This window comes from Zootoca vivipara, chromosome 8 (genome assembly GCF_963506605.1).
Source record: "Zootoca vivipara chromosome 8, rZooViv1.1, whole genome shotgun sequence".
Classification (NCBI taxonomy): domain Eukaryota; kingdom Metazoa; phylum Chordata; class Lepidosauria; order Squamata; family Lacertidae; genus Zootoca; species Zootoca vivipara.
In genome coordinates, this window is record NC_083283.1 from 60783100 (window position 1) to 60807991 (window position 24892).

Below are 24892 nucleotides of genomic sequence, written 5' to 3' on the forward strand. Positions count from 1 at the left end.
AGGAAGACTATAATAAAATGCATCAGTTAAAACTATTCATTGTAAGCGATAGTCTGCTTCAGGGATGCTATATTATAGTACTGTATCCCCAAAAGACACACAGGATGGTCTTCCAATTTATATTCTTTATGGACACTGATAATTTATTTAAAAGTGCAGTAGGAAATAATCTTTATTCCTTACACTGCAGCATTTGTATGAAAGCCCTTAACAACACAATCAGAAATGACTTGGGTTACTTAGGAAGTCCTAGATAAGTTCGCGACATTTCAGAAACGCATTGTTAGGACACTTGAAATCTCAACCTGCCAGAATTCAGTTTTTTGTTGTAACGATGACTGTCAATAACCAAAATCTCTCTCTAATCTGCACAACTTCTGACAACAGAAGTTGTTATTTCTTAGTGCTGCCTTTTAAAGCACACTTGACAAGTACATTACTCTCTCTGGTGGTTTGGTCACTGAAAAACCAAATACTTTGCCTCATACTACTATGCTCATGATGACATCAGAATTGTGAAGGTACTTCCATAGCAGATAGAAAGCTAGAATCTAGTGCACAAAGAGTCCAATATACCCTGATTTCTAAAAATAAATAAATCAGAAAAGAGAATTTTTCTTTACCTCTGTCTTGAAACCCAGGGCCTGAAGGCGAATCAGAAGTCACAAACACTCCAGGGCAGAATAAGTCAAGGTACATGCAGGACCAACACTGAGCTGCAGAAATTCCGTAATTGAAGCACCCCCAAGACTGTGGGAGACAAGATTTGTAGTGGCAATTAGTAATATAAATATGAAAGTGGGACAAGCCGTACATGTGTGATGCTATGCAGGGGTGGCCAACTCCGAAGAGACTGCAATCTACTCACAGAGTTAAAAACTGGCAGTGATCTACCCCCTTTTGGGGTGTTCAGGTCAAAGTTGTTTAGGGAGGAGGAAAGCCTTGTTTTTTAGGGGTTCAGGTCAAAGTTGTTGAGATTTTTTAGGAAGGAGGAAGGCCCATTTTTAGGGGTTCAGGTCAGAGTTGTTGAGCTTTTCTGAGGTGGGAAGAAAGCCCTGTTTGGGGGGTGAAGGGCTAAAATGTTGAGCATTTTTAGGGGAGCCAAAGTTGTTGAGCTTCTTTGGAGGGAGCCAGTGATCTACCACAGATGTCCAGTGATCTACTGGTAGATCACAATCTACCTGTTGGACATGCCTGCTATACAGTACTATACTAGATCACAAGCTTTCAAAAATCCAGAGTTTAGAAAAAGAGGGATTTTGAATGGCACCTATTTAAATATATGCCTGCTTTCAAGAATGAATGTTATATTTACAAATGTGGCACATTTGATAAAAATGTCAATCTTGACCAAGGATAGCAAGCTAGTTAGTTGCCTGTGAGCCAGGTATGGTCCTAGACCTCCACCCCAAATTTTCAGACTTTCACTCTAGGCCTTTTACTTGTGAAGACGCAAGTCAAAGCATGCAAGCAGTGAATGCTCATAGAGAAGTAAATGCGACCCTGCTCTCCAGTGTACTGACCAATGCATGAGATAAGTAGCTACCAGTGTGCCTGTATGTTTAATTGCATGAAATAAAATTGCCCTATTCCTTTAAGTCATCATACCATAAATGGCCTGTCCTGGACAAATCTTAAACAGGTTGTGGCTAAGGGTTTGCTCAAAGGACCAGCGCAATCCTAGGCTTGTCTACTAAGTCCCATTGCTTTCAGTGAGCAGCAATCATGAACATACTGACTAGAAACTAGTATAGTAAATATACCAGGCAGAGGGCCTTATCGGTAGTGGCACCCGCTCTGTGGAACGCCCTCCCACCAGATGTCAAAGAGAAAAACAACTACCAGACTATTAGAGGACACCTGAAGGCAGTCCTGTTTAGGGAAGCTTTTAATCTTTAAGAAATTAGTGTATTCTAATATTTCTGTTGGAAGCTGGGGAAATAAAATATTTAAATTCCAAAACATTCAACTATAATAACGTGTATAAACTTCAGCTTTCTTTCTAGTCAGGATTAGCAGATATCCAATATCCCTGGATCCAACTACCTTTTTCTTGACATAGCACAAGAGTACTTTTTTGTTTTGACCACAGAGGTCCTTCATTGATGGCTGGTTGGCAAGAATGGTTGGCATCTGTTTCCTATTACTTACGGTAAGTAGAGCAGCACATACAGTTACACAACTTAAAGGTCATAAACAGTTGCCTTTTGACACTTAAAACATTGTGCCACCAGTTGTGCAGTATCTAATACTAAACAGCCAGCTTTACTATTGTGGGGAGCAATTATAATGTAAATATAGCAGATATGACCCTTATTGATTACATAAAAAAGCAACGATGCAAAATAAGTGTTCCACTATTAATGATCTTAGTTTTTTTGATGTTGAGCTTCAGACCATATTTTGCGCTCTCCTCTTTCACCCTCATTAAAAGGTTATTTAATTCCTCCTCACTTTCTGCCATCAAGGTTGTGTCATCAGCATATCTGAGGTTGTTGATATTTCTTCCGGCAATCTTAATTCCGGTTTGGGAATATAATATAATATAATTAATATAATATAATATAATAAGTGGGTTTGAGCCCCACGTTGAGCAAAAGATTCCTGCATTGTAGATGACCCTTGCGGTCCTTTCCAACTCTACAATTATATGATTCTAAGTCTCAAATCAAGCTCATGGCCACTGGTCCCATCACCTCCTGACAAATAGAAGGGGAAGAAATGGAGGCAGTGAGAGATTTTACTTTCTTGGGCTCCTTGATCACTGCAGATGGTGACAGCAGTCACAAAATTAAAAGACGCCTGCTTCTTGGGAGAAAAGCAATGACAAACCTAGACAGCATCTTAAAAAGAAGAGACATCACCTTGCTGACCAAGGTGCGTATAGTCAAAGCTATGGTTTTCCCAGTAGTGATGTATGGAAGTGAGAGCTGGACCATAAAGGAGGCTGATCGCCGAAGAATTGATGCTTTTGAATTATGGTGCTGGAGGAGACTCTTGAGAGTCCCATGGACTGCAAGAAGATCAAACCTATCCATTCTGAAGGAAATCAGCCCTGAGTGCTCACTGGAAGGACAGATCCTGAAGCTGAGGCTCCAATACTTTGGCCACCTCATGAGAAGAGAAGACTCCCTGGAAAAGACCCTGATGTTGGGAAAGGTTGAGGGCACAAGGAGAAGGGGACGACAGAGGACGAGATGGTTGGACAGTGTTCTTGAAGCTATGAACATGAGTTTGACCAAACTGCGGGAGGCAGTGGAAGACAGGAGTGCCTGGCGTGCTATGGTCCATGGGGTCATGAAGAGTCGGACACGACTAAACGACTAAACAACAACAGCAACCACAACAAGTCTCAAATGCTAGTTGCTAGAGATCAATAATGGGAGGGTGCTATTGCAATCATGCCCTGCTTATAGACTTTCCATAGGCATTTGATTGACCACCGTGAGAACAAAATGTTAGATCAGATGGGACTGTTATCTGATCCAGCAGGAATCTTGCTATATATATATATTTGCATTACTTAAGTTGGAACACGGCTTTCATTTGTCCATCACAGATACATTTGTGCGCTAGAGATTTGCTCTGAGATGTCTTGAAGCTGGCCTCATAAAGCAAAGTGATTATGTTGTTTAATGGTGATTTAATTTCAAAAGAACAATTTTATGCAGCGAAGCAAAAGCTTCAGAATAAATATCTGAACCATGTTTTCCCCTAGGACACTGAGAGCAAAGTAAAATTTGTTGGTGAAACACACGTTCTGTTTCAGCAAGTGCATACCCAAGTAACACTCCATAAAGCAGTGATGGCGAACCTATGACACGCGTGTCAGACGTGACACGCAGAGCCCTCACTGCTGGCACGCGCCGCACCGCCCCATTCGCACTGTTGTTGTTGTTGTCCCCCCCCCATTTGTTCTCCCACTCCTCCTACAGCTTGTCTCTGCTAGAGCTTGTCTCCACTACAGCTTGTCTCCGCTGTTAAAACCCGGATCCTTTTTTGTTGTTCTTGTTGCTGGTAGCCAGAGATTGGTTTTTAACCCTTCCTGTGCTTTTTTTCTGGCGCTTTGGCAGACTATGATTGGGTGTAACAGCATTCATTTTTTAAGCCATTCTGTGCTGGTTTTTTGGCGCTTTGGCAGACTATGTCGGTGCTGTGTGTTAGTTCCAGCGAAGGTATTATTCGTCATTTATTTCTGTTCTCTATCCCCCCCAAAAAAGCAACTTTTGCACCCCCCCAAAAAACCTCCAAAACTTTGGTCAGCAGCTCCCCCCAAAAAGCTCAACAACTCTGGGCACTTTGTGATAAATAAGGGGGTTTTGATTTTGTTTTGTTAAATAATTAGTTCTGGTTTATTAAATACAGTTATATATTACAATTATACATTTTTGTTATTTAAACTATAAATATCGCGAAATCATTGTTATTTTCTTGAAGTGACACACCACCTGAGTTATGCTCGGTTTTTTGGCGAATTTTGACACGACAAGCTCAAAAGGTTGCCCATCACTGCCATAAAGTATGGTTTTGCAAGCCACACTGGGGCACGCAGCCCAAGGCCTCCCGCTTTGTTCACAGAAGTGGGTGAAAAAACCACAAATGGTTTCCCAGGTCTTCCGAGGAGGCGGCCCCAAGCTCCCGTTCCCAGCGCAAAGCTCCAGAGGCGCGAGGGGAGCGTAAGCGGGAGCGGGGAGTGTAAGTGGAGGAGGCAGCCACAGGCTCGCGTTCCCCGCGCACCTCTGGAGCTTCGCGCCGGGAACGGGAGCTTGGGGCCGCCTCCTCGGAAGACCTGGGAGGCGCGGAGGAGGCAGCCCCAGGCTTGCGTTCCCCGCGCGCCTCTGGAGCTTTGCGCCAAGAACAAGAGCCTGGGGCTGCCTCCTCAGAAGAGCTGGGAGGACGCAGGCCACGTAGCCCCGCCCACATTCCCACTGTGGCCCCTCCCCTCCCGCCCCTTGCCCCCCCTAATTTTGATCCTGGGTACGCCCCTGATTAGCTCTCTTCTGTTAAGGTGCAACCTGACAATTGGTATTCTCTTGAACGTCTGGAGCAATAAGGGAGGATTAGGCTTGCTGTACGTAATTTCTGCTGCAGCAACTTCCAGAGGAATAGTGGATTTGGGAAAGCAAGCAGATGAGATGAATCCTCCTTCCACCAGCAGCCAGGACCTCTGTCCGCTTGCACATCTACACTGGGCCAAACCCCAGTGGTGTAGTGGAGCAGGGACAGTGTGTCATCATATTGGCACAGCAGGGGAAATGATGTCACTTCCTATTTAAAATCCTCTACATGCCAAATAAGCTCTCCACGGAGCAAAATCCACACAAAGTGGTCAGGAAGAGGTCGATTAACTTGCATGCCCGCCTAAGGGTTAAACACCATTTTCAGTTTGAAGAAGTATTGAGTCCTCTATATTTCTTCATGAGGATGAATGTTAACCAGTGAAGGGAGAGCAAAGGTTAAGAAAAAAGCAAGCTTGGTACTAAAGGCATCATGTCTGCATCGGCCAAAAGTTCGTTTATGTTGCCATCTTATGGAGGCTTTGCCTGCACATCTGAATCAGGAATGCCAAATTGAATAAAATATTGGGAGGCCCCAGGAAACCCCGCTCCACACAATTAATCAAAAGCTGTGGTACCCACACACCATGTGAATGCCAATAACCATCAACTTGGAGGGGGGTGAACTCCTCAAATATTTTATTGGGGGTGGTCGCCAAAGGGCCATCAGCCCCTAGGAGGTGGCTCCTATGATTTGAGTTCACTATCCCACTGTCCTAACCATGGGCATAGCCAGGATTGGGGGGGGGGACCTTTTGTTGAGGGGGCAGAACCTGAGTTTGCTATGTACTGTGTTTCTATTGATTTAGGGGGGCAGCTGCCTCTCACTGCCCCCCCTGCCTACGCCCATGGTCCTAACTCTCAAGAGGGGGCAGATCAAGCTTTCTCAGCAGCCCCACGGAGCCCCATCCTCCACCCGCGAAGAAAACAAAGCATGCTGCCCCAGGAGGAGCGTTGGGCAGCAGCCTCTTCTGCCCGTTTGCTCTCGCTTTCCCGTCTGTGGGCGGAGAAGGCTTGGGGAGCCACGAGCTGCTTTGTCTGAGGGGCGAAGGAGATGCACCCTCTCTCCCCAGCCCGCCCCGTGGGGCTACTTCGGTACCCCCATAACCTAGAACCATAACCTAGGACCACCTGACGAAACCCTCCAGCGGGAAAAAGAAAGAGCAAGCGGGGCTGCCTGGAGCGCCAAAGTGAGCAGCAGCAGCAACAGCAGCAGTGCGCGCTGAGGGAATCCCCCCCCCCCGTCCGCACCTGAGAGGCGCTTTCGGTTCTCCTCCGCCTCTCGCGCTCGGCTGACCAGAGCGGGGGGGAGGGAGGGAGGCGCGCGTGCGCGCAGAGCCCGAGGCCACCTTCCAGCGCGCACGTGGATCCTCCCGCCCCCCTCCTTCCTCCCGGTTGGCTTCTCTCGCCAGGCTGGCGCGCGCGCGCACACACACACAGAGACACAGCAGCAGCAGCTGTTCCTTTCTAACGGCCGGGTGGCAGCGGCGCGCCGAGGAAGCGGCCAATAGCCGGCCCGGCCCCGCCCGGCTCCCCGCCCCCCCTTTGCTGGAGGGAGGGCGGAGCAGCGGGAGTTGGGGAGGTCGCGCCTGGCGGCTTTTTAGAGGAAAGCCACAGGCGGCGGGAGGCAGCAGAGTCGCCTGCGGCTGGGCCCTGGTGCTTTTCCTTTCTCCGGCTGCTGTGGTCGCTGCCGCCACCTCCTCCGGCTCCTCGTGAACAGCGTCTACCTCAAGGCAGCTCCCCACGCCTCCTGCCTACCTGAAGGGCAAGGAAAGAGCTGACAAGCGAGAGACACAGGGGAGAAATAGAAAGCAGGGGAGTCGCTGCGGAAGGTGGAAGAAGTTGGCTGGAAGTGAGCGGCACGCGCAAAGCCCACCCAACTCGCCGCCGAATCTTTTTTCCCCGTTCTTTTTTTTGTGCTTTCTTTTCCACCACCGCCACCAGGATCCCTTGCTTGCGCGGGGCTTGCAGCTAAAGGAGAGCGGCATCTTTTTGGAAGATGCACACGACGCAGAAAGATACCACGTACACCAAGATCTTCGTCGGGGGTCTCCCCTACCACACCACGGACTCCAGCCTGCGCAAGTACTTCGAGGTGTTCGGGGAGATCGAGGAAGCCGTGGTCATCACCGACAGGCAGACGGGCAAATCCCGGGGATACGGATTTGTAAGTGCGAAGGACACGGGGGTGGGTGGATCGTGTAACGTGTGGATGTGTGGGCGCGCCTGGAGAGCGGCTAACGCTGCTACCTAAACCCAACGGGCAGGAGGCGTGGGGGGTTGGGAAAGGGGAAAAGGGAGACGCTCGGCGATATTTTTGGATCTCGCGTCGTCGTCCTCTCAAAAAATTAAAAAGCGTGGAGGAGGAGGAGGGGAAGCGTGATCGTCAGGCGACTAGGATGGGTAAAGCAGGTGAGCCAACTGAACTTCCTGGAAGTTAGGTAAAACTTGTTGTGAGCAACGGATTGGAAAAGCAGCTGGCTGATAGGCGCAATAAATACTGACATGAACTACGAGGTGTCTCCTTTTCCTCTGTCGACGGGATTGTGTATTTTGACCACTTCTTTCTTTTCTAGAGGGTAAGAAACGAAAAGGAAACCCTGGGGTGGGGTGGTGGTGGTGGTGGGGAAGCTGTGCTGTGCCCTTCAGATGAGATTTGCATCATAACTTGCATATGAAAAGTTGCTAGTGAATTTTTGGCATCCGATGAAGCCAGCTGGTTACAGGCTGATATGACACGTTCGTATTTTTATCTGCTTGCAGCACATGCTACTGTGTCAGTGGGTGTTTGGTGCCTGCAAAATTCCAATTCTGTGTTCTGGGAAATGGCAAACGCTTCAAATATAGCCTGATTTTTGTGGGAGAGTACCGTAATTTAACAAAAAAAACACCCACAACAACCCTAAAGTTGCTGTGCTGTTATAGTAGTAGCATTTTCATTTGGGTAAGTTCTGAGAGAGCCTCTTGGAAACGGTGTTTCCATTTCACATTGCACCAGCTTACTGTACTATATGAGTTGTGTCAAGTACATGAGTTCTGATATCCTACGCTGTTTATTGTCAAGGTAACCATGGCTGACAGAGCTGCTGCCGAAAGGGCCTGCAAAGATCCTAACCCAATCATTGATGGCAGAAAGGCTAATGTGAACCTAGCGTACCTAGGAGCAAAACCAAGGATAATGCAGCCAGGTAAGAACAGCCTCTGTCCTCCCTACCTGACTCCTTATCAGCTGAGCAGAGAATGAAAACTTAATAACCTTATCCTATTTCAGTGAAGCTACTTCAGAACGAACAGCTTGAGGATTGGGTCCCAATTCCTGAAAGGATTCTTACAATTATGTTGTGCTAATGCAGCCTACTAAACTTGATATGATATGATGATGGAAGATGCAGTAACACAAATATGAATGCTGAATTTGTCAGAGTGACAGTACTGCCCTTTGAGCATAAAACCATGGGGTCTCCTATGAGTGTTTGTGGTGGGAGACATAAGATACTTCCATGAGGTTTATATGTTGGAGCTGTGGAAGTAATCCACTACCAGAAGCTGTGCAGTGGCAGGGCTTATTCTCCTGTGAGTGTACACACAAAACAGACAAACACACTTCACTATCTAAGAGAAAAATGGAAAGGGGGGGGCTTTCCTTGGTAAAATATTTTTGGATATCCATTTGTCTGGATCTGCAAGTCATTGTGCACGTCAGTTGTGTTTACAGGGAGCCTTACACATTCCCTCACAAGATGAAATGTTTTGGTAAGAAGTTTCCCAGAAATAGGGGTACAAGTTCAGAAACCACAGCCTTGAAGTATAATTTGTATATGTACTGAAAATGCGCATTATTGGCATTTTCCTCATATTAAAAACTTGCACCTTGGTCTTGTGTAAGCTCACCTGTAGTCAGGTCTCACTGATGTATTGTTTCCCAAATAAATGTGCATAGCATTATAGCCGTTATGCGCATAAAGAGTAGATACATAGGACTAGGTACACACTCAATGTTTTTCTGTATGTTTTGAGTGGTACATTACTTAAACAAATGTCCTCCTTTGGAAACTTTAAGCAAATTAAAACAGTGGCCCCATTGTTTATTGGAGATGAATTCTGCTATATGAATATAAATTTCTGGGTCTGAAACCACCTGTTTCCAGGAGGACATGCTGGAAGCTTATGGTACTTGCACAATGTGCTCCTGTAATGTTGGACAGATATAAATTTAATAATAAAAAATAGTGCAAATGCACACCTGCTACATGGTGCAACAGGATGACGGCATTGGCAGTTAACTTAAGTCACTTGCTGCCATCTTTGGCAGATGGCTGCCAACTTTTTTGTCCAGTCTAAGCAGAAGTGACCACCTGGAATGGCTTCCAATTATTTGTGAGGCCGGATTCCCATTTTACATTTACAGAAACATACTTTCCCATGTTGATAAAAACAACAACAACAACAGAGTGTATTATGGGCTTCATGGTCTTGCTGAACTCAGTATTGGTATTCATGAGATAAAAAGCGATCGTACTTGCCTTTGTTTTCTAAGTAAAGGTTAGGGGATAACGTGGGCTGAATCTGAGCTACAGTTTTAACTTTGGAAGCTGTCCTTCGTACCAGAGCTCAGCCTTCGAATGTGTGCATAATATTTTTTACAGTCAGCCGCCACACATCTCCATATGTGGAATTAGTGCAACTGGTTCCAGCGTAATGCTTCTGATTTTAGAAGTTAAAGGCTGGAGATTTTTATTTAGGGCTATTAAGGGAATGTGAACAATTGGCATAGTAACTACCAGGGTTCCTAAAACTTCAACAGAATTTCATGCTCCCTTTAACCCACCAGTCCATTCTTACGAACCTCTTCCACTGAAAGCATTAAGGGTTGTTTTATCCCATTGTCCCAAACATCGCCATTTTAACCATTCTATTACCGCCAGTGGGTCCTTGATAGTGAAATTCTGTAGAGAAATTATGTAGAAACCATTTAGTGGTTTTTACACAATTTGTACTAACTATGAATTGGCACAGTCTATAAATTGCTACAGCGGGAAGGTAAACGGCGTTTCCGTGTGCTGCTCTGGTTTGCCAGAAGCGGCTTTGTCATGCTGGCCACATGACCTGGAAGCTATACGCCAGCTCCCTCAGCCATCAACACGAGATGAGCGCCACAACCCCAGAGTCGGTCACGACTGGACCTAATGGTCAGGGGTCCCTTTACCTTTACTTTTAATAAATTGACATATCATAGTTGCTGCTGCCCTGTAGAATCAGGTTATAAAAATGAGTATTGAGAAGATGGTAAACAGAGGCAGCCAAACGATGTGTTTAAATACTTGAGGAAAAAGTGACTAATCAGACCAGCCCATTTAAGATATGACACTAAACCATCCACTAGTACTATGCGCCTAAGAAGAAATGAGCCTCTGCCCTCCCTTCTCATCTGGTATGGCTACAATCAGGAGATTGAAAGCCTCCATGTCATGTGAGGCTCAGCTTCTGTACTCCCTTCTCAGTTTATTGTTATGTCCAAACTAAAAAAAGGGGGTGGGGCTCTGGTTAGTTTAGACCAGTGTTTCCCAACCTTGTGCCTCCAGATGTTTTTGGACTACAATTCCCACCATTCCTGACCACTGGTCTTGCTAGCTAGGGATGATGAGAGTTGTAGTCCCAAAACATCTGGAGGCACAAGGTTGGGAAACACTGGTTTAGACCAGGCATCCCCAAACTCAGCCCTCCAGGTGTTTTGGGATTACAACTCCCATCATCCCTAGCTAACAGAACCATTGGTCAGGGATGATGGGAATTGTAGTCCCAAAACAACTGGAGGGCCGAGTTTGGGGGTGCCTGGTTTAGACTGTGGTTTGTATAATCAAGCCGGGATCAAACCAGCCTGGTGCAGCGAATCATGGTTAGGAGATCAGGAGTGTGCAACTGACTTGTAAGTTCCTCCCTCACTCTTGCCAGAATGCCTCTCACTTCCATGGTTTGTTTTAACAGTGTGACATTCTCTCTGCATCAGCACTGCCTTGATTAACTTGAGTAGTGTTGACCATAGGGTTAGTGCCAGTGCAGGTATATAACCCTGTACCATGGTTAACTCAAACCATGAATGGCAAATTGAAATTCAGCCAAGTTTAGAAGATGGTGGATGCTACGTTTGTTCCACGCTACAGCAGTTTGCCAGAAGTAATAGCTCATTAATTCTACATTATAATGCTCAAGAGAGAGAAATACTTTCATACTTTATAAAGCTGATCTTATCAAGGTATTCAAACCACATGGCGTCAGATCACATTTTTTGACTGATTTGTTTACCTGAAATCAATACTGCTCAATATATTAAGATGGTGATCCTATTCACGCGACCTGAGAGTAGGCCCCACTGAATGCAGTGAAACTTACTTCTGAGTAGACTTATGCTGTGACATATTCCTCTTCACTGAGAATGATCGCAGGGTGGTTATTAGAATTTTCACGTGAAGTAAATGTAATGCTCACCTAGAGAATGTGATGTGTTTTGTTGTTAGGTTTTGCCTTTGGTGTCCAGCAGCTCCACCCAGCATTAATACAGAGGCCTTTTGGGTAAGTCTGCCTTAAGCTCATATTTGGGGGTGGGAACAATATAGTGTGTGCGTCTTAACGTGACAGTTGGAAATAAAATTATATTTTTCAAATTTCCAGATTTAAAATGCCATCACTTCATTGATAATTCTCTAAATAAATACTATATCCGAGTCAAGTGGTGTAAGATGCATGCCGGCCTTGCACTCAAGCAGCCCCTGTGCTCGTAAGCTCATGTGGTAAACAAGAAAGGGTGCCCTTTTTATAAGCCACTGTGCCCCATTCGGTGTTTTTCTTCAGGTTGACTCAATGTTATTTATCTCTTTCTAATCTGACAGGGATCGTTTACAGTTAAGATAACTGATGAGAAGGATATGATGATAAGAGGTGGAATAGTTCTGTTTGGAATTAAACTCTGTAACCAGTAGACTCAAACACACAAACCAAGCTAAAATGGTGATTAACGATGCATGTATGTTTTTTTTCCTATATAGTCAATAGATATCCGTGTGCTTTTTTTATTTATTTATTACAGTAATGAAGTGGTGTTGATAGCTAAACTGTGTGATTTTATTTATTGAGAGAGCTGTAGTGAAAGTTTTTTGGTGGTCTTTTCATTTTGGTTTTGTGGAGAAGTGTTGACTTTGCCTTGGGGAGCGAAGGGACTTCCCCCCCCCCTTGCTTTCAAGCTGTAGCCTGTGACTTCTTTTTTTATATTTATTTTTTAACCGTACTTTGTAGTGAGTGCTAAATTTGTGTGGTTTCTTTTTTGATTTCTTTTTATTAAAAAAGAAAAATCAACATTGCTTGCATGTTACAATTTTGGTTTTGTTCCTTGGGAAGGGTTTGGAGCTCCCTGTATTAACAATGTGCGTCCACGTGCGCTTCCCATTAGATAATATATATATATTTAGCCTTCCACAGATTTACTTAAACATATGCTATTCCTAAAGTTGCTGTGCATTTTTATTCTACAATTAAGCATCAAAGTTGGAGGTGACATCTGCTTGCTTGAGTGTCTTGTACGCTGTCTCCTCTTTGATTCTTGTTGAGTAAGGCTTGTGACAAAAAGTTAGTTGAATACTTAACAAGGAAAGGAGGGGGAATAAACTTTAAGCATGCATGCTTATTTGAGAATAGTTTTGAAACACTATATATCTTGAAATGAGACATTAGCAACCACATTACTGACTGCCTAAACAAAGTCCAAAGTATATACCATATTACATTTATTTATTTTTATTTCATAAAATTTATACTGGTTTGCAAAAAGGTATAATCAGGAAAAAGTTCCAATACATTAAAACATATAAGATGCTAAAATGCTAAAGCAGATTAAAATTCACACCATCATTTGTAAGCATCTGGGTAGGCTTGCCTAAACAAGAATGTTTTGGCAGGTGATGAAAAGAATACAGGGAAAGTTTTCCTGCTTGATATCAACAGGCAGGAAGTTCCGAAGAGTAAGTACTGCCACACTAAATGATTGAGTTCTTACAAATGTGGAGCAGGTATTTTGTGGCACCTGTAGTGGCATATGACATTCTCCTGACATTTTATTAAACCAAGAACAGAGCCCAAGAGCCTGCAAGTTTATGGAGCAGAGCTGGGCGGGGTTTTAACCCTTTCCTCTCACACTGCAGTCTCAATTAAAATGTCCCTCCTCTAGAAGATGCCTTCATTGGTGTCAATGGAAGCTTCCCCACAAACAGTGGGGTTGTTTAATCAAGAATGCAGCATGGGGGGAAAAGGGTAACACACACACCCCTCCTGCATGCTCTGATCCTGATCACCCCCAGCTGCTATTTACATTTTTAAAAACTGGAAATGTTAAACACCCAGTTTGTTCTTTAGTTGGTCTATTACGGTAAGATGGTTGGGCTAGCAGACACCAGCTAAAGAGACTAACATGTATACATGTATACGCAGAAAGGAATCCTACTGAGTTTAATGGGACTTACCCCTAGGTAAGTGTGTGTAGCAGGATTGGGGAATGGAACCTAGCTAGCGAATCAAATATTTAGAATCCCCCACCTGTAAAATTGAAATATTCTCATGGATCAGTGGTTATGGCAAGTCCTTCTGAAGTCCATTTGCAGGTGCCGTTTTAATCCCAATGGTGAACTCCTTAGTACAACTGATGTTGGTAGGTCTTACTATGACCACCAGTCAGCTGTCAGCAAGATCCACTTGCAATGGAATAACTGGGAACTATTCAAACAAGCTGGCAATTGTTCCTTGGTAGGCACCCCTGTCCTTACATGTCCTATGATGCTGCATGTGACTGCACATGCAATAGTATGGTTTGGGGTAAAAGCTTCGAGGGACCTGTGCTGGACCTAGTTAGGCTCATAGGGGTTAGGTTCTCCACCCGATTGCAACCTAATTAAAGCCCAGTCCACAAGCAAGATACTGTATATGAGGAAAACTAAGTTGGATATTTCATCAACTGATATAAGGCTTGTTTAGCCAGCACATGATTATTATTTTTTCATATGATTGTGTCCCATCCATTTCTTAAGAGGGTGGAGCAATAAACAGCGTTTTGTTTTTATCGAGTCACTTTCTCCATTAAAGTGAATGCTTTGGTAGTGTGTGTATTGGAGGGAAGACTTCTTATGAATATTAGAGCTTCCCCATTCAATTGGAGTATCTGGAATGAACAAAGACATTCACCAGCACAAAAAACTTAGCAATCAGATCACAATCGCAGTCAAAGTGACCAGTATATAAACTTAAACACAATTAATTGGAACGTGTAATTGGAATATGCCCTAATACTCAATTTCTGAGATTGGCTACTTAGAAGTATCTGGATAGTTGCAATCCTGCTGATATTATGTCCCATTACAGTCTGTGAGTGTGCATGGACAGCATTGTGCTGTACGTAAAACAACTTTAAAGTAGCTTGTAGGGCTATATTGTAACTGAATGAATAAAAGTCTTATTTGACAGGTTATGCTTATGGTTGAGTTACACTTTCAGATGGATTGACTATGCAACACTGTATTTGAACAAGGGCTTGCCAACTTTTTTGGGCTCACGGGCACTTTTGCAAACTGGAGAAACTGCCATGGGCACCAGACATACACACAAGTGAAGCACACATTGCTAGCCATTATATTGTCCATAATAGAATGCTTCTTTCAAAACTAATTTCAGTGAGAAAGGGGACCTAGTGGGCACCAACAAAGGTCTCTCTCAGCACATTTATGTCTGTGGGCACCACATTGGCAACCCTTGATTTAAACTTTTTTTAATTCATTAAAAAAAAGTGTGCTGTGTGTTTTATCACTTTTTCTGTGGTGAGCAAATTTGCAGAATTGTTTTTAAAACGACTAAGCTGTTCATCAAAAGTGAAAAGTCGCCGTTAAGTAACTTCCTTACAATGGTCACATAGATTTTCATTTGAAAACAGTGCAAATATATGAGGTGGTAGACGTGAGGAAATCAGACCCTAAGTGGTCATTTTGAAATGTTGTACTGTTTTACTAGGTAAGGTTTTAGTACTGTTTTGGTAGGTAAAGGACCCCTGGGTGGTTAAATCCAGTCGAAGGTGACTATGGGGTGCAGCGCTCATCTCTGCTTTCAGGCCGAGGAAGCCGCCGTTTGTCCACAGATAGCTTTCTGGGTCATGTGGCCAGCATGACTAAACTGCTTCTGGCACAACGGAACACAGTGACGAGTGCCAGAGCGCATGGAAACACCGTTTACTTTCCCGCCTTAGCAGTAGCTATTTAAGTATTTGCACTGGTGTGCTTTCAAATAGCTAGGTTGGCAGAAGCTGGGACAGAGCAAGGGGAGCTCACCCCATTGCGCAGACTCAAACTGCTGACCTTCTGATCAGCAAGCCAAAGAGGCTCAATGGTTTAGACCACAGCGCCATCCGCTCCCTTCCACTGTTTTAGTATGGACGTATAGTATAGTAGTATAGCAATATTTTCCCCCTTTGGTATTTTACTTTTGGAGGGGGGAAACACTTCAGACTTCCTTTGTTTTTGAATAGCATTTTTTTTGCCTATTGTTACGTTAATAGGTAAATGTCTTAACATTTTATATAAAGGTCATAGTGGCTGTCCCTACTCATTTGTAATGAAAGTTTTCTTTCCTGATATTCTGCCATTTCCAGAATGCAGGCTTTTGGTATTGATAGAAAAGTGAGTGTCTGCTATATTTTGTCCTCAGCTTATGTTAGTAGGACACAGTGTCATTTAAAAGGGTTTAAGCATAGTGAGAGAACCTGGTTATGCTTCCATAACATTGCTTCCCTAGAAAGCCAGAAGTTAGTGCCTTTTGGACTGTCAGTTTCTTCTCCAACTGGTTGTGTTTAGTTCAAAAACATTTGCTTAATTCATTTCTTGGAAATCTTAGTAAACTAGAGTGTTGGTTTTGTTCATGTAAATTTTAGTACTAGAAACCCATTTTTAATATAAAGCATGATGTTCTGGTGGCCAGTTTTGAAGTTTTTACTACCCATATTTCGTATGATCTATTGCTATTGCCACCATAATTAGCTGGTGCTATTTACGGTATATATATGCAGCCTCTTCTGGGTTGTTGTTGTGGTGGTGGTGGTTGTTTTTTAAAGTATAAGTATACAGTACAGTAGTTTTAAACAGTAACCCATGCCCCTGGGAAACAGAACACAAACGGTTTTACTGTATTGGGACCCCAATCTAAATCCAAATGTTTCTTTGGGTAGTGCAATGTCCCATAGCGAAGCCATGTGTATTGTTGGAAAAAGAGCACTTAAGTTTGCTTCCATGGACCAATTTTTGTTTGAAAAAGCCACAGGACATTTTGTGTGTGTCGCAAAACAAGAACATAGTCCCAGACTATTTTTATCCCAGGCAAAAATAGAGAACAAAAATGCTAAATTAAGAGATGCCTAACCTGTTGCTCTCCAGGCATTGTTCACTACAACTCCCTGAGTATTGGCCATGCTAGTTGTGGCTGATGGCACTTGGGGGTCCAACAACACCTGAGGTTCCCAAGTTAGGCAACCCTACTCTAAATAGAAAGTGGCTCAAAATTGGGGACATTGTTTGTTACCTGCACAGTTGTAATGTCCTACATTGTAGGCAGTGCTTTTTTTCTAGAAAAAAAGGTGCTGGTACTCACCATGAAGTTGTTACAGTAAGTGCCAAACTTTTTTAACAACGAAAAGAGGCTCCAGTTCTGCATACCATTGAGTACTCCCTTAAAGAAGCACTGATTGTAGGAATACCTGAAATGAAAAATGTGCCAGGAGTGCAATTTTACCCCGAAAGGTTTGGGTTATGGGTAAGAGAAAAGAGTGGCCCTTTGGCTCATTGTCCCCACTGCAAACCTCATTGTGTGCCTGCTAAAAAGATTCCTTTCAGTTTATTTGGTCTACAGACCATTAAAAATAGTTACAACTATGGTGTCAAGCCAACCACAGCAGAGGAAAAAACACTATACATGCACACAAATTGTACAGTGGTTCCTCTGTTTTTGAACGTAATCTGTTCTGGAAGACCGTTCGAGTTCCGAAACATTCAAAAACCCAAAACTCAGTACGGAATCCTCAATATGGAAAACTCAATACAGAAGCCGTGTTTCATGTTTGACTTCCGAAGCACGTTAGAAAACCAGAGCGTTTACTTCCAGGTTTACGGCATTTGAAAACCGAAATGTTCGTCAACAGAGACATTCAAAAACTGAGATACCACTGTATGAACATTTAACAGAATACCTGAACAATCAGAAATACTTTTTAAAAGCGATTTTGACTCTGGATACAATGAGGAACTTGGCTATATTATCTAAAACCTTGGAGTTAGAGTCTGCCATTAAAATTGAAACATAAAATTAAACTTTGTTCCCCAAGTACAGAGAAAATATTTGTGAGACTTGTATCCATCCCGTTGCTTGTAACCATGCTATCAGCACAATGATTTCCACTTGTGCAGCAGGAAACCCCCCCCCCCACTCCATGGGTCGCTATAAAAATTGCAGTGCAGATAGGAGAATATGGGTAACTTTTTGACTGAAATGCTTTTGCAAGGACAAACTTTCAAATGCCAAAGTAACTTGGTAAATCAATCTTCCGTAATAGCTGATAGCAAAGCATTGAACCCACCCATTGAAAATGATTTCCTGTATCTTGGAATATTTAATGTTGCGAAATAGCTGGCCTTGGACTTAAAAGATTCAGCGGTGAGCAGATCCCATATGCCAGAGCTAATATATTTTGCAAGTTAAGATCTGGAAGTCTCTGTTTAATACTGCTGGTTGCTTTCTCTAACTTTCTGAATACTTGTGCTATCTTCAATTTAAAAGAAGGCGGAAAGGACACTGGACCAACCAATTTACGTTTTTCTATTTCCTGGAATGTCGTAAGAGTAAAATAACAATTCATGCTTCTGTGCATGCAGCTGCTGGGGAAAGAGCCAGTTTTTCTTACCAAGGTTTTACCTGGTGTGCAGTCTGATGCAGGTCTACTCAGAAGTAAGCTCTGTTTAGTTCAGTGTAATTTACTCCCAGGTAAATGTGTGTATGTTTTTATCAGTAATGAAATGCTTTTGAATTCAAGGCTTGATATCAGTGGTGAAATTTTTGTGCTTTTATGAATGACTATCAGTGACTTACCAGAAAACTCTCATCCTTTTGTTTTTATTTACATTTGTCTACTCTAAGGCTTTATGTGCTTCTATTGAAAATGCTTCCATTGTGATCAGTAGGGACAAAATAGGGCTTAATATAAGCTAACCTTTTTTTAAAAAAAGTGGATTTGAGTTTCCACAAAGCTTCCTCTATCAGTTTTAAGCAATTATACTGAGTGCAGTTGGGGGCTTGGAATGAATAACATGTGATCAAATATAGTATTGTGAGTAAAACGTCTGATTTAATGGGCACCTATGAATTGTTGAATGAAACCATTCAAAAATATTATGCAAGTTATACAATATATTTCGCAGTAATTAAAGGTTGTGATTAGAGGGTTAGATTCAAAGGACTATTTTGAAGGTGTTTTTTTAAGGGGACACCTGTGATATAATAAGGCTTTTTCTGCTTCACCCCTGAAATAAACATGTTAGTTACCTCATTAATAATCTGGGTACAAAACAAAAACATAGACAATAAAATTTTGATACAAACTGTTTTGTGGCAGATGTATTTATGTTTTCTAAATTATCTTTCATTTTCAGTGTCTTGTATGCTCTGTACAGAGTTGTCCACAATATTATATGATACAAGTTATTAAGTTAACTTTGTGGTAATATTTACCACAAAATTATTGTTTAGATTGCTTACCAAGTTTATTCAGCAGCAGTTACTTCTGAGTAAATCTGCATAGAACCAGACAACTCATAGGGAATCCAAAGCACGCTTGCTTTAAAAGCAAACCACTGAAATATGTTTCTGGGTTTGTGGTGCGATCCTATGCATATTTCCTCAAAAGCTAGTCTTACTGTATTCAGCAAGGCTTACTCCTCATAAGCAAGCATATTACAGTCTTAGGAAGAGGTTTGTGGTATTATCAATGCTTATTTCTAGTACACCAAAGCAAAACTATCTCCTTTCAATGAAGAAATCTAGAACAGTTTCAGTTGTTCCTACCAATATATACCAAACAATAAGTTCAAAATAACACTCCTAAAACCACTGAATAAAGATGCCTCTGCAGCATAATGGGAAACTGCTCTTTAACCTTTTGACCTTGCTGAGCATAAAAGGAGCTAGCATTTCAGTATCATGACAATCTCTGCATGCTGGCCTTTCCAACAGATGGAAGTTTACTTTGGCCTTATAAAGTCATTTTGCTCAGCTGGAAGCCCTTGTCGCATGACAGATGATCAAAAATAGACCCACTGCAGCCTGTCCTGTCAATCACCACGTGCAAAATGGCATAATAGTGGTGCGCCTGCAAGGAGTTCATGCATATTGTAAACCAAGAGGTTCTGAAGGGATAGTGTTTCATAATTCTCCACCTGTTAGTTGCTTGGCTTTAAAAGAAACAAATCACAAGAGCTTAAGTAGGAGTACATTCATTTATGCGTCTCCTTTCTTTAACAAGGATACCGGAGCCATGATGACTGTGCTTCTGTTGGCATGTAGAGAAAGATAGAGGGTAGTTAGTTAGTTAGTTTTAGTTTTGTTCTCTTTTCAACCAATATTATAAACTGAACTTCACATGATTGCTAAAGACTGTCCTCTCTGTTAGATTTGACAGAAGCAAATGTGTTTAAGCAAACAGTATAAGCAAATCATCTTTTTGTGTAGCTTAAAAACATTGCAACAAGACTACAAAGTTGTTATTGAGGTGGGCCTTAGATACACAGAAGAATCAGGCAAGTGGATTCAACATAAAAACTGATGAATCGCTATCACCATTAAAAAATAAACAAATCTGTAAAGGGCATTGATTAAGATTCAATTTTGTTGCTCTGTTCTCATCTGTTTCTCCATGTATCACTAACACTTTACAGTTCTCCCATCACGGACAGTGGGAGATTGATGATGTAAATATATTTTTTTTCTTAGTTAAACTTTTAACATTTCAATGCTTGAGATGCAGGCATTGAAGGGGGAGTGATTAGTTGCTAAACAGGCAAATCTTCGCTTTTAAAATAGTGGGGGGGAATACTTTTCAAAGTTGGCAGCATTCTTCAGCTGAAAATATTTTCTTTCTTGGCAACTTTAAATGAAAGTAATTTTTTATTTAAACATATTCTCATTAATCTTAACTATATTTATATAGGGTGACCAGGTGGAGCTGACTTGTGCAACAGCTGGAAAGGAAATCTTTTGACATTGCATGAGACATTGAAAGCTTTTATTCTGCATCTGGAGCTCTGTGTGTGTGTGTGCGTGTGTGTCTGTTGGATCCCATTAGAGTTGCACTTCATGGGGATAGGAGGGTTCCCCCGCCCCCATACAGTTTCAGTTGCAGGTCAAAGCTTTGAAGGTGGTACTACTAATGTAAAAATAATACATTTTGGGTTTCCTGTGATATGAAGGATCCCCGTGTCTATTTTTTTATAACAGGTGGAGAACTGAGAGCTGGGTTGCTAGTGGCTAAGGAATGTGAACTGAGGGGTCCATCTTCCAAATCTCAGCAATATATTTCCTTTGGAGTCTTAGGGAAATAATTACTTCAGTTTCAGCCATATGTCCACCATAACATTGATCTGCCTTGCAGAGAGTGGTCTTGTAAGCATTACTGAGATGATACATGAAGCATGTTGCGTACTCAGTATGCTATGTAAATGCTGTATTTTTGAATGTGGCAGCCTTGCGACAAATATCAACATTATAGAATCATGGAAGTGACTCCAAGGGTTCATCCAGTCCAACCCCCTGCGATTAGCCTGATCAAAATTAGTCTGACTGTACTACTGAGAGCGCACACACAAGAAGTAACATGTCATAATGTGGAAGATAATAAATAATGTATTTTAAAACGGTGAGGTTGTTCCTCACAATATTATTTTTTTCTGCTTTTGTTAAACACTAGATCTTCCTGAATATAATCCTGCCCCTAACCATTCCAAAGCTATGTCTTGTATAGAAATAAACAAGCTGGCACAAAGCAGGACACCCGTGGCCAGATTTGTCACAACAGGTTTGACTCTCATGGCCTTAACCTCTCCAAATGTGTGGTGCACATTTGCCTAGGGACCACTGTTGTGTATTTTAATGGCATCTATGTAGCTTCCCCTCAATGGCCTCTTGTGACGGAGTGAATTGCACTATAGTTCCGTTTGAAAAGTGTGATTCTTGCTGTGTTTACCACACTCGTGAACTTCTATTTAAACTCCTTTGTCGCCTGTGTTGTTGGTTTTTTGTTTTTTTGTTTTTGTTTTTTTTAATAAGGGTGACTGAGGTTGCAGAGAAATTAATGTGTGCTGAGTCTGCATAGCAATTCAAGTAGGGTTGCCACGATACAAAATGATTATTTCCTTAGATCTGTGTAAATGACTAAAGGAAACTTGCAATGTAAAACTAAACATGTAACATAACTACAAAACAAAAACAAAAACCAGATAATACAGTTCATGGAGCTAAGAATTTTATAAATGCTCACTAGCTTTGCTTAGCAAGTATTGGGGTGGGGGGAACCTGTCACTTCCCGTTGAATTTAAAACCCTGTGTTCTCCAGTCTCATAGCTAGAAATCTCATTTATTCCTTCTTTTAATAGATGTCCTACACATCTCAAGGCCCCTCTAAGTATTTAAAATTATTAGTAACATAGTACTTACTATCAGCTGCTGTTAAATCGGCACTAACACTGTGACACTGTGGTGAATATTAAGTTCTGATTTTAGTAAGACCTTTCCCTTTTGGCTCTTGTTTAGACGATCAATTTGTCCATCAAAATTGGTTATTGTGGCAACCCTATGCGTATAACAACAACTAAATTTGAGTTTGTTTTTAAAGTTCTGAAGCTGGAAGTAAGGCTTACTTGTGAGATCTAACTTTCCTCTTCTGTCTTTCAACAGGATCCCTGCCCATTATGTATATCCACAAGCTTTTGTGCAGCCAGGAGTAGTCATTCCACATGTCCAGCCTACAGCAGCTGCAGCCTCCACCACACCTTACCTTGACTACACTGGAGCCGCATATGCTCAATATTCAGCTGCAGCAGCAGCTGCTGCCGCTGCAGCCTATGACCAGTATCCCTACGCAGCGTCCCCAGCTGCTGCAGGATATGTCACAGCCGGGGGTTATGGCTATGCAGTCCAGCAACCAATTACTGCAGCGGCACCTGGGACAGCTGCTGCAGCAGCTGCTGCTGCTTTCGGCCAATACCAGCCACAACAGCTGCAAACAGACCGTATGCAATAGTGGATGGACTTGTGAAGAAAGTTCTGTTTCTTACTCTTCCTACATTTTTACCTTCAAGCCTTCCAATATAAATAGTTACAAAAGAGGCAATTAACCTTAACCAATCCAGCTTTAAGGAAAGCTACAATGCAATAGCGTATTACTACAAAAACAGATTCCACTGTCTTTGTACAGCACATGCATCCATATCATGGATGGTATTGTGGGGTGGGTATCGTAATATCAGTCCAAGCATCATCCCTATCATGAAAGGATGGCAGAAGTAACGAAAAGAAGCTTATATTTATAAAATAAAAAAAGTAAACCAGTAAAAGATGCATTTTACATTATCAGGGAAAAAAGTCCAGGTGAGCAATATGTAGCCTGTATCAAGCTGAAGATGACTATTATTTAAATGTTGAAAGCACTGACTGTCATTACTACTTTTTATTATGGCCTACAGAACTTTGTTTGAATGAGTAAGAAAAATGCTTTCTGACTATCTCTTAATGGGCATCGAACAAACTAAGGAACGTGGCCTTTGGGGGGGAGGGTTGGGGGGAAAGGTGGACAGGCACCAAAGTTATTTTCTCATCTGTCCTCTGGTGAATGGGACTATGGAGCAAGTGATGTGGAATTAATGGGCGCAACAGCTGTACAGACAATCAATAACAAAGACCGATCTGGAAAGAACACATCACTTGTGCTCGTTTGATGAGCTTGTCACATTCTAATCCCTCTCTCCATCCTGTTTCACTTTTAGGAAACTTTGACTGCTGGTGTCAGCTATTCTGATTCTGAAATAGGATCAGCTCTTTACTACAACAGCTTTCTCCTTTTATTTATTGTATCTATTCATGGCTTGCGAATAAAGGCATGAAGAAATTTGCTGAATTTAAACCTTTAAGAACTGTGTTAAGGGAATTTTTTGGGGTTTTTTTGGAAATGATTTATATACAATTTAATACCTATTTAAAATATTTATTGGGAAAAAAGCATAGGTCTCATGAGACGGCTTGTTGAGATTGCAGTTCTTCAAGGGTTAATGCTAAGTGGGTTATATTGTGCCTTAATTGTAATGCTATTTAAAGATATATTTATTTTGAAAGTTGTACTATGCTGCACTCTAAAGAAAACAACTTTAGATGTGAAACTGTAAAATTATGTATTCATCTCATGGTATAAGTTATTTAGTAGGTTTAGCTATAGTATACGAAATATTAACCTAATCAACTAAAATGCTGACATGGGTTTATTTAAATTCTGTTGGTACTCTTTTTATAAGTGTACTTTCAATACTTTTTTTTAAAGGTTTGATCTTAAAAATGCTAGTTTCATGCTTTTCCTGTGATCACCTTAACCATAAGCCTGTTTTCTTGGAAGAAAGCTCTTGATTTCAGTGGAACTTTCCCCCAATAAATCAAGGCTTGGCAAAGGATTGGGTTATAAAGCTATAATACTCTACACACTAGCTCAGGAGAAAGGCCCAAATAATGCATTACTGTTTCTGTGGTCCGGCCATACACCTCACCAATAATGCCTGCAAATGGAAACCATGTAGATCAGGTGAGTGATGTGGGAATTGACCATGTGACTGTTATAATGTGATGGGTTCCTATTTATAGAAAGTATTGGTAACACACAGGACTGGGCAACACAGAAACAACTCCTGTGTGACAGGGGTAATATGTAAATGGGACTAAGTCCCTTTCCTCTGAACTTAATGAGACTTAGATAAATGGAATACTGAATCTGAAGCTCCATTTTTAGATGTGCTATGTGGAATTAAACTCCCATGAAATTATCCACATAGTGTGTTATGGGTAGGTTGTCAGAATTTCCTCCTATCAAAAAAGGGGTAGTTTTTTCCCACTTTTCATCTCTTTGTAGATCAACTTTTATTCCTTTGCTAGGAAACGCTGCTTTACATTGTCCTGTGAAACTGCAATAACTTGCAATTTTTATTCTTGACCTAAAAAAGGAATTTAATATTTTACACTGTATTGGAAATCTTTTTATACTTGAACAATTTCGTACAAGGGAAGACAGGATAGCATTTTTATGGACTTTATCCAATGTCACTGGATTTATTTTAAGTATTTTGAGTACTAGCCAGTGTTATATAAGGTAGATAACATGACTTTCATGTGCATGTTATTTATTATGTATATTGCTTTATAATGTTTCAAATCTTCTAATCTATACACTTGTATTAAATAAAAATAAAAATATTGTTGAATCCAACCTATTTAGTTTTGCAAAAAAAAAAAAAAGTTTCTTGCCATATCAAGATGCCTCTATGTGTTTTCTAAAGTTCCTCGGTTGTGAGAAGAGCAAGTTCGGTGATTTCAAAGATGCACATCAAAAGACAACTGAAGCATTTCCTGGCTTGTTCAGTATTGTACAATACTGTGAATCTTAAGCATTAAGGCTCAAGCGAGTACTGCTTCATACAATACATAATTAACTTGTGGAATTTATTATACAGTACAAA

General features: G+C 41.8%; 1 protein-coding gene across 1 annotated transcript; it reads left to right on the forward strand.

Moving 5' to 3' along the window:
* Positions 1-6650: 6650 nt before the first annotated feature.
* On the forward strand, positions 6651-24208 carry RBM24 (RNA binding motif protein 24). The gene is made up of 4 exons (XM_035125289.2): positions 6651-7224; positions 8122-8245; positions 11573-11627; positions 22074-24208. Exons 1-4 carry the CDS (start codon positions 7057-7059, stop codon positions 22417-22419), a joined length of 693 nt encoding a protein of 230 aa, XP_034981180.1. The 5' UTR covers positions 6651-7056; the 3' UTR covers positions 22420-24208.
* The last annotated feature ends 684 nt before the right edge of the window (positions 24209-24892 follow it).

Coding starts and splice junctions, on each gene's coding strand:
- RBM24 (XM_035125289.2), top strand. CDS start 7,057: ATGCACACGACGCAGAAAGATACCACGTACACCAAGATCTTCGTCGGG. Junction 7,225..8,121: donor AATCCCGGGGATACGGATTT/GTAAGTGCGAAG, acceptor TTTATTGTCAAG/GTAACCATGGCTGACAGAGC. Junction 8,246..11,572: donor ACCAAGGATAATGCAGCCAG/GTAAGAACAGCC, acceptor TTTTGTTGTTAG/GTTTTGCCTTTGGTGTCCAG.